Below are 14875 nucleotides of genomic sequence, written 5' to 3' on the forward strand. Positions count from 1 at the left end.
TATAGTATCTGATGATCAGGAGAGGGCCATGAGCTACAAAATTGCCAAAGTCCTCCTCCCCCTCCCCCTCCTCCTCCTCCCCCCCTTCTCTTTCAAGGCTGGGATTGAATCCAGAGCCTCATGCATGCTAGGCAACAGGTCTACCACTGTAATCTTTACTGCTCTATTTTTTATATAGAGTATGTCATAGAAAACTCAACATATACAGCTTGCTATTAAACATGGGATTTCTTTTGAAACTAGATTTGTTCACTGAAGGTGGAGTAACACTACGATACTTTTTATTTTTTATTACATGTGTACTTTTGGCTTTTTGAGACAGGCATGCTAGGCAACAGGTCTACCACTGTAATCTTTACTGCTCTATTTTTTATATAGAGTATGTCATAGAAAACTCAACATATACAGCTTGCTATTAAACATGGGATTTCTTTTGAAACTAGATTTGTTCACTGAAGGTGGAGTAACACTACGATACTTTTTATTTTTTATTACATGTGTACTTTTGGCTTTTTGAGACAGGGTCTCACTCTATAGTCCTGGCTGGCCTGGAGTGCCTGTGTACCACCACGTCCAGCTTATAGTCAATACTTTAAATAATAAAGATACCTGATAATTTTCTTTTTAATTTTGTAGGAAAAAAGGAGCTAAAATTGTATCCAAGAGAGTCGATGACTTCAAAGAAAAGTTTCAACATAAACTTGGAAAAGTTTTAGATCCGTAAGTTCATGATTAACTTCATATTGCTAGTGTCTTTGCATCAAATTTAATTATTTGTTTATTTAATTAATTAATTAGAGGGGCATCTCACTGCATAATCTCAAGCTGACTCTGTAGACCAGCCTGGCCTCAAACTCACAGAGATCCACCTGCCTCTCCCTCCTGAGTGCTGGGATTAAAGGTGTGCGCCACCATGCCTGGCTGTATCAAATTTAAAAAGTGGTTGGGTGGGTGGGCTTGATGGCATATATTTGTGATCTTAGTACTTGGGAGGTTGAGGTTAGAGGATCAGGAATTCTAGGTCATCCTCAGCTACATTTTCAAGTTGGAAGGCAACACAGGCTACATGAGATCCTGACTAAAAACCCAAAATGGGGCCTGGAGAGATGGCTCAGCAGTTAAGACCACTGGCTGCTTTTGCAGAGAACCCAGGTTCAGGTTTGATTCCCAGCACCCACATGGCGGCTAACATCCATCTGGAGCTTGAGTTCCAGGGAATCTGACATTCTCTTCTGACCTCCTTGGGCATTGCATGACACGGGTGCACTTACATACATGTAAGGCAAAACACTCATTCACGTTAAAAAAAAAAAAAAAGCCAGGCGTGGTAGTCCATACCTTTAGTCCCAGCACTCGGGAGGCAGAGGCAGGCGGATCTCTGTGAGTTTGAGGCCAGCCTGGTCTACATAGCAAGTTCAGGCCAGCTGGGGCTGCAGGAAGACCCTGTCTCAAAGACAATAAAACAAAACAAACCCTAAAATGTTGGTTTGTGTTCTACTAAGTTGTATTTGTTAAATCAGAAAATGATTCCCCTATTGTTGGTGGTGGAATACTGTTATTCTTATAGAATTTGAGTTTCCAAGAAAGCAGTTTAAGAGCAGTGAGCTCTTAAATATGGAGCAAACCTTTGGATAAGAGGGAAGGAGAATTTTGTGTTAAGCTTTATTTCTGGGATGTCAGAAAAGTAATCATTTTGGCGTTGTTGCTTGGAAGGCATTTCCCTTCTCTGGACTTGGTCCACAGTGGAAGCGTTCATCTATTGTCAATGCACATGGCCTGTCAGACAGAGGATCTTATGGGGAAATCTAGATTCTCTATCTATGGGAGCAGGCCTGGGCTACATAGGGCCTAAGTGATACCATGTGGTGGGTGTTCTAAGTGAAGGCTTTGTTCTCTCTGACAGCATTGCAGAAACGATGAACGTCCCCCCAGACCACACATTTGGAGCATGTCTCCAGCCTGAGGAATATGGTAAATGTGCAAACTTTCTGGACAAACAAACAAGCGCTGTCACAAATCCTCAAAGAGTGCGACTCTCAGAGAGTCCCGCACCATGTCTGGGATGTGCCTTCCTTTCTGAGTCTTTTTTTTCTTGTCTCCCCTGGTTTATTTCTTTTTTTCCTTTAACCCTCAAGCCTTTATTTAAAAAATATATGTTACTTTTAATTATGTGTATGTAGGGGCACTGATACGTACATGTGTGAGTGCCAATGTCAGCAGAGTCTAAGAGGACAGTGTCGCATCCCCTGGAGCTGGAGTTACAGGCAGGTGTGAACAGGCGCTCTTAACTGATGAGCCATTTCTGTAGCCCCTAAAATGCCTTTATTAACCCCCCAAAATCCCCATAAAGGGCTGCAGGTGGGATTCTTGGACTGCCCAGCTTGCTGTTTCTTGTAGTAGAGTAAAACTTCTGTTTTCTATTGAAAAAAAAAAAAATCCCCATGAAGTTATGCTATTACATTCACCATAAGTCTATCCATCTACCCATCATATATGTATTGTTTTCCTGTGCTGCTGAGGGTTGAGGCCAGGACACTGTGCATGTAAGGCATAGCACTCTACCACTGACTTTGTACCTCAAACCTTCTAATATGAAAGCATGAAAGCTTTTCCCTACCATTGATGAGAAAAATAATATAAGAATTGTTTTCATATTATGTTTGAAGTTTAAAGGCCTTGTAATTAATACCTTAAGTGTGGTCAAGGCATTGGCTTTTATTTAGAAAATAAATATTAAAACATTCAAAGTAAGATGAGGCAATTTTTCAGTTAACCTATTGTTCCAGGCCCTTGCTACTCAAACTGAGGTCAACACTTCTTGATACGGTGCTTAGAAACGAAGACTTAGCTGGGTATAGTGGTGCACACCTTTAATCCCAATCCCTACACTCAGGCTGCAGAGGCAAGGTGACCTCAGTAAATTCAAGGCCAGACTATTAGGCCCCACCCCAGAACTGCAGAATCACAAGCTGTTTGTGTGTGTGTGTGTGTGTGTGTGTGTGTGTGTGTGTGTGTATGTGTGTATGTGTTGCTGATGTTTTTGAGGCAGGGTCTTGTGGCTCAGGCTGGCCTCGAACTTGCTATGTAAAGGTGAGACTGGCCTTTCCTCCACTCCTAATCCCCTTGCCTCTGCCTCCCAAATTCTGGGATTACAGGCGTGCGCTACCACACACACAGCAACACATTTACTTCTGTTTACTTTTGTTGCTGTTGTTTTTTGAGATACGTCTCACTGGTAGCTCACTCTGGCCTAACACTTGTTGCAATCCCGTTTTGTCCTCTCGAGTGCTAGGATAAGAGGTGTGAGCTGCCACACCCAGCTGTAAATACATTAAAATTGTAAAGCACTCTAGCTAGCCAGGCAAGATGGTTCATACTGTAATCTCAGTACTGGGGAGGGTGAAGCAGGAGGATTGTTTTAAGTTTAGGACGTCCTGGGCAATAGAGTGAGGGAGACCCTGTCTAAAAATCTTTTTTTTGAACCCAGCAAGGGCTTTGCACAGTACTCGGCAAGTGCCTTACTGTTAAACTACGTCCTCAAACACACACACACACACACACACACACACACACACACACACACACGCGGGCGCGTGCGCGCGCGCGAGAGAGAGAGAGAGAGAGAGAGAGAGAGAGAGAGAGAGAGAGAGAGAGAGAGAGAGAGAGAGAGAGAGGAGAGATAACATTATTCTTTCCTACAACCACATGATTAAGACCACTTTAGCCAGTCAGTCAATCAATCAACCAATCCATTGGTAGCAGAAAATATGTTATTAGGTGTTTGTTTTTAAAAATTGGTTATCGAGATAGGATTTCACATGACTGACCTCAAAAGTCACTATGTAGCCAGGGATGGCTTTGAACTCCTGATCCTCCTGCCTTCACCTTCCAGCTGCTGGGATTACAGGACCATGCCAACATACCCAGTTTTTTTTGAGACGTGTCCTACTGTGTAGCCCACTGAACTCATGACATCCTCCTGTCTGGCCTCCCAAGTGCTAGGATTGCAGTTGTGTGCACCACGGATGCTTAGGATTGTCTTCGTTTCAGGGTGGGGACTATGGCTCAGTGCAGAGCACGTGCCTACATGCTCCGGCCCTTCCTGCAGTCCTCAGCGCTGCAGAAACAAAGTGGTAGACATCAGAAGGGAAGGAATACGCTATCAGTTACTAGAATTGTAGGTTTGGGCTGTATATCAATTATTTTCTCTCTTTTTTCCTGGTATTTTGAGATATGGTCTTACCATGTATCCCAGGCTAGCCTACAACTGTGTAGCTCAGGCTGAACTCATGATCTTCCTCACGCAGCTTCCTGAGTGCTAGGCTTGCAGGCATGATGCACAATGCCGAGTAGATTTCTTTCTTGAGCAGAGAGTAGGCTGGGCGCAGTGGTAAGAGTGCTTGCTGTGCAAACATGAGGACCTGAGTTCGAATCCTCAGCACCTATGTAGAAAAGCCCAAAATGGCTGTGCATGCCTGTAATTCCAGCGCTGGGCGTCAGACATAGGTGGGTCCTGAGAGAGCACTGACAGTCAGCCTATCTGGAAAGATGAGCTTCCTGTTCAGTGAGAGACCCTGCCTCAAAGAAGGTGGAAATGACAGAGGAAATACCCCAAGTCCTGCTCTGGCTTCTGCATGCACACACACATGTGCACACACCTGCACACTCACGTGCACGAACCACCCCCCCACTCTAGAAACACTAGCTTTAAATTTTTATTCATTTTTATTTTATGTGTATGAGTGTTTTGCCCGTATGTGTGTCTTAGGGTGGACACCATCCTCTGCTCCCCAAGAGAACGACAATAGAATGCTGTGCGTACAGTGTGTCATGCAATACCTGGGGAGGCCAGAAGAGGGCATCGGATCCCCTAGAACTGGAGTTACAGACAGTTGTTAGCTTCCATGTGGGTTCTGGGATTCGAACCAGGGTCTTCTGCAAGAACAACCAGTGTTCTTAACCTCTGTGCCATCTCTCCAGCCCCCATCATTAACTTTTTAAATCTGTTGCTTTAAGTACTGTTTTATACACAAAAAATATTCTGCATAATAGTGTCAGAGTGAGTGGAGCATGGTGGCCCACAGCTGTAATCCTCACATTGGGAGGCTGAGATAGTCATGCCGTGAGTTTAGTGAGGCCAGCCTGGGCTACGTGAGACCCTGTCCCAAAAATCCAAAGATGGGGAGAGGTGTCAGAGCTAGATATTTTTTGTTTTGTGTTTTCATACATAGAGGTGACTAGGTCTGTTTCTCAAGATGGACACACTATGGACACGCTCTGCATCAAAGACTCTTTCTTCCATAGGAGCTGGTGACCTCATCCACAACAGACCCTCAGGTGAATGCCTTCGAGGGACAGATCGACAGCGGGCCCTGATTGCAGCTGCTCGCCACCACTTGAAGAAGTTCAATCACCAGCACTTTGACACTTTGCTGGAGGCCTTCAGGCACTATGACAAGGTCAGTAGTCCTGTAGAGCTTTGGGTTATGATATATAGGCAAGTCCAAGCAGGTTGGTACAGACTGGTGGTCGAGAAACTATGGCCTGTGGGTCAAATCCAGCCCGCCACTTGTCTTTGTAAGTAAAATTTAGTTGAAACATCTGTGTGCTGTTTTAAGCATTGTCTCTGGCAGATTTGTCCTCCATATAAGCAGAAGTGAGTCATAGTAATGGTTTGATATTTAACACTTGGCCCTTAGGAAAGATAGGCTGAGCCCTGGTGTAGATTTGAGCCTGTCAAAGTGTGGCTCCTTCCCCACTCTCAGAGGCCTGGAGACCTGTTAGAAATGCTCACTCCAAGGCCGACCCCAGGCCACATAGTGAGGAGCTGTGGACTTCAGTCGAGGTGATCCTGAGGCACAGACAGGCATGCGATCCTTTCCTGTGGACTTTTAAAGCCCAGGTCCTGGAGCAAGGACAAGTGCAGCTCTGGGCATCTCCGAGGGACACTTGACAGTCTTATGCTTAAATCTCAGTGTTTACATGTAGCACCTTCAGCCTAGGTCTAACTCGGGTTTTCCTGTTCCCTTGGGGAGCAGGAAATGGTGTTCATCCTAAGAGTGCAAGATTAATTTTTTTAAAAAAATCTGGGACAGGGTCTCTTACAGCCCAGGCTGGCCTCCAACCCCCTAAGTAGCAGGGGATGACCTGGAATTTCTGATCTCTCCACTTCAACCTCCCAAGTGCTGGGATTACAGGGGTCTACGTAGCACCATGCCTAGTTTATATGTGCTGGGGATGGAAGTCCTGGCTCTTGGGCAAGCACGCCATCATCTGAGCTGAGCTATATCCCTAGCCAAAGACAGCTCATTTTTAAGCCGCTCTAAATTTAATTTGTTCATTTAGTTTTTGGTGCTGGGGACTGAAACTCGGACTTTACACGGGCTAAATACCTGGCCTGCGCTAAGCTATGCTCCTACTTGCTTGGTTGTGCATAGCTTTTTGCCTTGGTTGCCAGGAAGCTCAGAGCTGATTAAACAAACACACCAACAAACAAAGGTCTAGGAACATGATTTCATAGCATGTATTTTGTAGGCTTTTGAATTCCATGGTTCATTTTCCTGTTTTCACTCTTATTTTGCTCTGAATTTTCTACTACCCATTTTTATGTCTCAATTAGACTGGTTTTCTAGGTAGCCTAGAAATCACCTTAAGTGGCTTAAATTTTTTTTTCCTCCTGTGGGATTCAGGATGGAGCTCAGGTGGTCTGGCCTGTGTGTGAGTGCCTCTATCAGCTGAGCTGTTTTAGCAGCTCTAGAAACCATCCGAGAAGCCTAATTCAAATGCAGGCTTGTCGTAATGTGGTTGAAAGCACAGTCTTTTTTTCTAATTGTGAATTTAACTTTCCAAAATCAAACAAACGAAAGCAAAATTTGTAAAAAACTTGTACAAATTACTAACATGGAAGAAAGTTAATAGAGACAGTCACAAGTTTGCAACAAATGATTACAAACTATTTAGGGTGGCCTGAGTATGCCGTATTGTAGCATGGCACTCTGAGATACAAATAAAGCCCGACTCACATTTGTGCCAAGACCAGAACTGAAGACAAAACAAACTTTAATTTTTATTTTTTTTTTGAGACTGTGTATCCCTGGCTGCCCTGGAATTCACCATGTAGACCAGGCTGGCCTCAAACTCACAGAGATCCACTATCTGCCTGCCTCTGCCTCCCGAGTGCTGGGATTAAAGGTGTGCACCACCACGCCTAGCTACTATGTAATTCTTTAAATACACATATCATGTCAAATTATAAGTTACATAGTTGTGTGTGTGTGTGTGTGTGTGTGTGTGAGAGAGAGAGAGAGAGAGAGAGAGAGAGAGAGAGAGAGAGAGACAGGGTCTCTCTGTGCAGCCCATGCTGGCCTTGGATCTTGATCTTCCTGCCTCAATATAGGCAGAGGCCTACACATCTGGCTTGTATTAATCTCTCTGCCACTCTCTTTCAGTACTGTGCTCTACTACTGAGGCCTCCCTCCATATCACAGTCTTGATATGGGAGAGAATAGCCCATGCTGGCCTTGGATCTTGATCTTCCTGCCTCAATATAGGCAGGGGCCTACACATCTGGCTTGTATTAATCTCTCTGCCTCTCTCTTTCAGTACTGGGCTCTACTACTGAGGCCTCCCTCCATATCACAGTCTTGATATGGGAGAGAAAAGAGCAGAAAAATTTTAAAAAGGGAAAGAGAAATATCCCTCTTTTCTTCCCCTGCTGAACATGCTTGAAAAGTTACAGTTCACCTTCCATGAAATAAAATACTGACTGCTCACTGGATGTGTCATTTAGGCCTAGATGTTTTGTCTTTAGATTTTTGGATTACATGCCCGTGTATGCATGAACAAAATACTCATTCTGTCATCTCTCTATCATCTATCTATCTATCATCTATCTATCTATGTATCTATCTATCATCATATCCAACCACAGCATAAATCTGGTGATTTGATTTTCTAAAATTAAGATATCTATCTATCTATCATCTATCATCTATCTATCTTCTATCATCTATCAATCATCTATCTATCTATCTATCTATCTCTATCTATCCTCTATCTTCTATCATCTTTCTATCATCTATCAATCATCTATCTATCAATCATCTATCTTTCTTGTAGCCATTAAACTTGTACTAACTCTGGGCATGGTAGTGATGGACTTTAATTCCAGTTTTCCAGAGGCTGAGGCAGAAGAATCAAGGGTTTGAGGCCAGTTCAGGGCTACACAGGAAGGTCTGTTTTATCTTTGTCTCCACCCTCTAATCACACAGGGTCCAAACATCTATGAGCTACCACTCAACCACATTTCTCTCAATAAGACAATTTAAGAAATGTATTTGGCTGTCTGGCTTTTAATGTAACTAATAGGTATTTGAAGTTGATCTCAAGATGATTTTTAAAATGTAAATATATAACTTAAAATAAGTACATTTAGGGCTGGAGAGATGGCTCAGCGGTTAAGAACACTGACTGATCTCACAGAAGACCCGGGTTCAAATCCCAGCACCCACATAGCAGCTAACAACTGTCCGTAACTCCAGTTCCAGGGGATCTGACAGCCTCTTCTGTCCTCCATGGGAATTGCACGACATGGGTGCACTTACCTACATGCAGGCAATACACACATACACACATTAAAAAAAAATACATTTAAAATTTTACACACACACAGAGTCGAGACAGTTTCATGTAGCACAGGCTAGCCTTGAGCCTCCTGCCTCCATTTCCCAAGTGCTGATATTACAGGTGTGCACTATGACACTTGGCTTAAACGGGTTAGGACTTATTTTTTGGTGGCAGGGGTGGTGGTGGGATGAAACCCTTGGCTTCACACCTGCCACACATGTGCTGTATGAGAGAGCTACTTCCCAGTTCCTGCTCAGTCAAATCTAGGCAGCTTGCAAATGTGTCGAGAGAACTTGCCTAGTAGCAGCATGAACAGGGAACTCTGCCAGGCACATGAGCTTGGCTTTGAGGTGCTCACTGTGATGCGGTGGTCGCTGGGTCAGCTCAGTAGCTGCTGACTGAGTAAACCGCAAGGCACGTTCCGTATGATGAAATTAAACTAAGCAGGGAGGAAATTACTGAGAATCATGTAATGCAGACACACCTTCGGAGGGTTAACGTCATCTGCAAGATGTTGCACTCAGCGCCTTTAGGGGGCGTTTTGCTGAGAAAGCAGGAGATGCGGGGGGCTAGTACTGCTGCTTGATGGTGGTCAGTAGATGTGGGGGTGGGGCGGGTCTCAGGAAGTTTGCAAGCCAGGTGACATCACACTGAAAGATATAGATGAGCCCCAATGAGTATGTGTGCACCATGGACAGTACAACTTTTACAGATGAGGGAGGCCCTTCTGAAGGCCTCCTGCAGGCCCAAGTCCCAGCATTGGAAGGGAGGGGCAGGAGGAGTCATGCTAGAGGCCATTCTGGGTGAGTCTGGAAAACCAAAACCAAAACAACAAACAACGCCCCCCTCCCAAATAACCACAACTTCTTTGACCCCAGAGCCAGCTGTTAAACATACACAGTCCAGGATGGGGTAGAAGGTCAATGGCTCTGCCAAACTGGGAGTTGCTGCTAGGGATTTTGGCTGTTAACTCTCATTATTCCTACAATTCATGAAGCATGTTCTTAGCAATGAAAGTCAGCTGATAACTTTTAAATCACCCTCAAATACATAATGAGTTGAGACCAGCCTGAGCTACATGAGCGCTAGTCTCTCCCACAACCCCCAGTGGCCAGTTTTGAGTTTCATCCTGTCATGCAATGCAATGAAAACAAACCACCAATGTTCCCAGCACATAAAGGCCCTGAATTAGGCAGTGAAGTTATTGTTATTGCCAGCATCTAGCTTAGCCTGGGTATCAGGTTTGTGTTTTGGGTTGGCTTGGGCTAGGTAGAGGCTTTTATAAAGGACTCTACATTAATGCAGGCCATTTGTAACTCCATTGTCAAGGTAATATATGTTAAGTTCATTCTGTTTCAACATAAGGCTTCGGAAACTTTTCCAGGGCTGTAGTGATTTATCTTGAATCCACTGGTCTATCTCACTGGGTCTTTTCTATAGGGGCTTACTGCTAACAGAGTTGTAAATTCAACTTAGGCTATAGCTCCAACACTACTCAATGATTCATTCATGGGAAGTTGCCCTTGGCAGGTTTCTCTCCACTAAATCCTTCTGAGGGACCAACATGTTCCTTATATATTCTAGTCTTTTTAATTTTTTTTTCAGTGCTGAGGATGGAACTCTGAGTCTCACACTTGCCTGGGACTCTACCCCTGAGCTAATCCCAGCTTGATGCTTACTTAGTTATAACAGCCAGAATCCACTGTCACAATCCCACATACACACACACACACACACACACACACACACACACGCACGCACGCACACACACACACGACAGATGAGACACAAGCAGAGATAGACAGAGACAGAGACACAGAGACAGAGAGAGACAGAGAGACAGAGACACACAAGACAGATGAGACACAGAGAGAGAGAGACAGAGACACACACAGAGACAGACAGAGACACATACAGAGACAGACAGAGACACACACACACATACAGAGGCCTCAGCTCTTCAGCATCATCTCTGAGTGGGTCTGAGGTTGTCTCTTGGATGGATGGCAGAAGGGACTGAGTGGTAAGATGCCCTAGCTGTTGACACTCTTGCTTAACAAGTGCTATGTACTCTGCCCCTTATCTCTCGAGTAAACCAGGCAACTTCTCTCTAGAGCCCTCACCAGCTTCCCCCCAGCAGGCTGAGTGTAGGCACTTCTGTCTTTCACTCTTGTGAAAGGAGACGTGGTCTCCCCTCCCTGGCAGAATGTCTCTTAACAGGGTTAAGATGTGGCTGGACTTGGTGGGTTGGTAGCATCTGTCTTGCTGGTGGGAGTGATATCAAACAAAGCCAGGCAGCTGTTTTCAAATCCCCCGCCCTGTATTTTGCAACTTCATCCCTATTTTTCCTCATTAATAAGCAGTGATACAGAGAACCACGTAATGCCCAGGGAGGCATTAAACATTCTGTCAGCATGGAGATTGTAATGAGCTGTCAGTTGTATGCAACATTGCTCAAATGAAATCTCAAGAATGTATTATGGTTAGACCTGCTCCATCCGGACGTAAACAACGTGGTTTAAAAAATATGATTAAGCTGGGTGTGGTAGCACAAGCCTGCCATCCCAGCAAGTGGGAGGTAGAGGCAGGAGGATCAGGAGTTTAAGGTCGTTCTCAGCTAAAGAGTCAAGTTTCAGTGTGTCCTGGACTACTTGAGGCCTTAGGCAAAACCCAAACAAAATAATATGATTAAAGTAAACGGAGGCTGTACACATAGTGTGCAGCATGTGCTTAGCATGTGAAGACCCTGACTTCAAACTCTAGCACATTTAAAAAAGGTTTTAAGCTGTGCCCTGCTCTGCTGGGGTTTGGAATTACAGAGTGTGCCTGTCAGGTTGATTCAGTGAGAATAAATCCTGCCTAATGTACTATTTCACGTGTGGAAGTTGAGGTCTTTGAATGCATGAGCTGGAGCTGTTTCTTTGCTCTGGGGGACCAAGCTCATTTTCTCTTTCTTTGCTTCCTGGCCAACAGAAGGGAGATGGGCTGATAGACAGAGAAGAGCTGCAAGAAGCTTGTGACCAGGCCAACCTGCACCTGGACGAGACGCTCCTGGACCGGCTGCTCGACTACTGTGACGTGGATCGCGATGGCCTGCTTAACTACCTGGAATTTGCCAATTTCCTTAGCTGGAAAGACAAAGTACCTCTGAGAGAGTATGAAAAGAGGGTCGTTATCAGAGGTATTACTTCTTGAAGGTTTGCTGAATTCTTAAATGAAGTTTTACATTTTCATATTTTAGGAGCTCAGCTATCTTTAATGCTGTAGTATATGTGTATGTATTTGTTTGCATGTGGAATGTGTATGGAAGGGAAGAATCTGGTCACACTCATTATATCTGGGAAGAGGGAACTGGGTAGAGGAGGGACAGGGCAACCAAGGGACAGGGCAACAAAGAGGCTTTGTTTTGATTAGATGTAAGATTTATTAGCAGACACGATAAGTGGGGAGGGGTGTTCAGCACTGCGGTAGCTCTCAATGCAGGGCCAGCCGGTTGTTCAGGGGCGACACCTATATTTGACCCCCAGGCATGGGGAAATGGCCTGATTCTCAGCTTCCGTGTCTTTAAATTCATCTGCATTCAGCTTGATAAAGCCTTGTTTCTTTGATCTTCCTGTGGTTGGGGAACTTGACCTTGGAGCCAAACAGGGCCTCAGTCACAGCTTGGTGTGGACGTGGTGTCCTGGTCAGTGTGAGCTCTGGCCACTGTGCCCAGGGGCTTTCTGGAGGTACCCTACATACCTGTCTAGAGCCTAGACTGGGGACATGAATATCCACGAGAAAGCTGTTCCCAAGGTCCCTCAGGGCAACTCCTAGAAGCAACAGGCTGTGTACAGTCCTAAGGGGGCTGCTGTTAAGTCACTCCACACTGGGCCTGTGAGGAGAGGAGCCTGGTTATGACTGTAGGGAGACTTAGCTTTTAGAAAGGTTTTTTATTAGCATAGATTAATTATACATAGTAGTGACTTTCATTCCTAAATGTACATTAATGCATTTTGATCATATTTATCTGTTACTGTTTCTCGTCCCCATTCCATTCTCTCTAGTCCTCTTTCTTTTCCTCTCTAGACACTTACTTTTTAAATATTTTATTTATTATTTTTATTTTATGTGTATGTGTGTATTGCCTGCACGTATATGAATGCACCCATGTCATGCAGTGACAACGGAGGTCAGAGGAGGGTGTCGGATCTCCTGGGACTGGACTTATGGACGGTTGTTAGCCGCCATGTGGGTGTTGGGAATCGAACCCAGGTCCCCTGCAAGAGCAGCCAGTGCTCTTAACTGCTGAGCATCTCTCCAGTATGTTTTGTTTTGTTTTAAGACATGATCTCACTTTGTAGGCTGGGTTGGTCTTGAACTAGAAGCAAATGTCCTGCCTCAGACTCTTGGGTGTTGGGATTACAAGCACCCACAATGCTCAGCTGCTCTTTTTTTTTAAATTGAATTTTTGCAAATGAAATATATTTTCTCCTCCTGTATCTGCACCCCCCCTTATATCCCTCACCAAGTTTTGCATACACACACACACACACAGTGTGTTTAAGGCCTATAGAGTCAGGTTTGTGTCCTCAAATGCCCTTAGTGTGGATCCATCCACTGGAGCCAGGTCAACTTACCGAGAGTGTAACCTTTAATTGAGACCGACTCTCCCCTTCCCAGCCATCATGGGTGTCAGTAGTTCCTCATGGAGGGTTGGGGTTTCTTACCTACCTCCCCACATCCATGCTGGGATTTTATCTAACTTGGACTTACTTGGGACTTGTCTATGCTGTCAATGTTGTTGTGAGTTCATATGAGTAACTGATCACCTATCTGGAAAACTCTGTTTCCTTGAGGTCATCCACCTCCGCTGACTCTTACGTCTTTCTGCAATGACCCCTGAGCCTTGGGAGGCAGAAGTTTCATGTAGGCGTCCTACCCAGGGATCAGCACTCTGCAGCCTCTTGTTCTCTGCACATTGGCCAGAACTGGGGTACACAAGGGTCCTAACAGAGCAGAGATGGCGGACGCAACGAGGTGCGGGAAAGCACAGCTTTTTATTTTTTGCTTTTATTACTTTATTTATGGCTTCTTTTTATTTATTATTTAAAACTTTTGTTTTGGATTGATTTCTTTTTATTTTATGTGTGTGAGTGTTAGTCTGCGTAGGTAAGTGCACCTGTGTCATGCAGTGCCTTTGGAGGACAGAAGAAGGTGTTGGATCCCCTGGAGTTGGAGTTACAGACGGTTGTTAGTTGCTATGTGGGTGCTGAGATTCGAACCTGGGTCCTCTGCAAGAACAGCCAGTGCCCTTAACCATGGAGCCATCTCTCCAGCCCCAATGCCTTCTTTTTAAAATTTCTCCAGGACATCTTGTGGAGTTGTAGAGGGAGGGTCACCATCATCCAGAACCTCATTCTGCTCTCTGAGTTCTGGGACAAGGGACAGATCTGACGGTGCTCAGCGCTGTGTCTCTGTCCCAACAGAGATGTTGCAGCTGCTATGCCTGCGCCAGCGCTCAGATCTACAGCAGGTTATCCAGAGCAGGTTTGGCCTGGATAGAGTGGAGACAGTCTTTCAAGGCAACTGCTCTCTCTCTCTCTCTCTCTCTCTCTCTCTCTCTCTCTCTCTCTCTCTCTCTGCTTCCCTTTCTGTCACAGAGTTGCTCTGAGGTGTCTGGATACTACAAGGATAGCAGAGGCCCCAGTTCTGGCTTCTGCCCAAGCTGTATGTACAACAGCAATAAATGTACCATTTTTGTCTGCTTTTTAAAATTTAACCATCAGAACTGCGGTGGTGCTGCACACCATTAAACTCAGCACTTGGGAGGCAGAGGCAGGGGGATGGCTGCAAGTGTGAGGCCAGTTTGGTCTACATGGTGAGTTCAGGTCAACCAGGGATATATAGGGATCTTCTCTCAACAGACAGACAGACAAACCAGGCCTGGTGGTGGACACCTGTAATCCCAGCACCTGGGCGATGAGATGCAGACAGGTGAGGGGTTCAAGGGTCATCCTCGGATATATAGTGAATTTGAGGCTACCCCAGGCTATGTGAGACCCTGGCTTAAAAAGGCGAAGCAAACACAAACTTTAGCTTTCGAAGCTCTCTGGAGCGAAGAGTCTCCACGCTGTGTCTAGCTGCATTTTCCGTTCACACTCCCTCATGGGTTATGCATTCTAACCCTTCACTCTGAAATTTAGGTTGTTTCCAGATGTTCTAAAAGTAATACAGGTAATGCTATGATTATCGTCTCTCAAAAAGCTTT

At 45.0% G+C, this 14875-nt stretch overlaps 1 protein-coding gene and 1 pseudogene across 1 annotated transcript in view; one reads left to right on the plus strand and one right to left on the minus strand.

Moving 5' to 3' along the window:
• Positions 1-14875, plus strand: part of Efhb (EF-hand domain family member B) — a 73082-nt gene that overhangs the window by 48941 nt on the left and 9266 nt on the right. Inside the window, exons 10-13 of the mRNA XM_017798161.1 lie at positions 637-720; positions 1904-1971; positions 5305-5459; positions 11599-11806. Of these exons, the coding sequence (XP_017653650.1) occupies positions 637-720; positions 1904-1971; positions 5305-5459; positions 11599-11806 (515 nt within the window). The remainder of the gene's footprint in view (positions 1-636; positions 721-1903; positions 1972-5304; positions 5460-11598; positions 11807-14875) is intronic.
• LOC115070390 lies at positions 12408-12531 on the minus strand (annotated as a pseudogene).

Source organism: Nannospalax galili, unplaced genomic scaffold (genome assembly GCF_000622305.1).
Source record: "Nannospalax galili isolate Female #2095 unplaced genomic scaffold, S.galili_v1.0 scaffold215, whole genome shotgun sequence".
In the NCBI taxonomy this organism is placed as follows: domain Eukaryota; kingdom Metazoa; phylum Chordata; class Mammalia; order Rodentia; family Spalacidae; genus Nannospalax; species Nannospalax galili.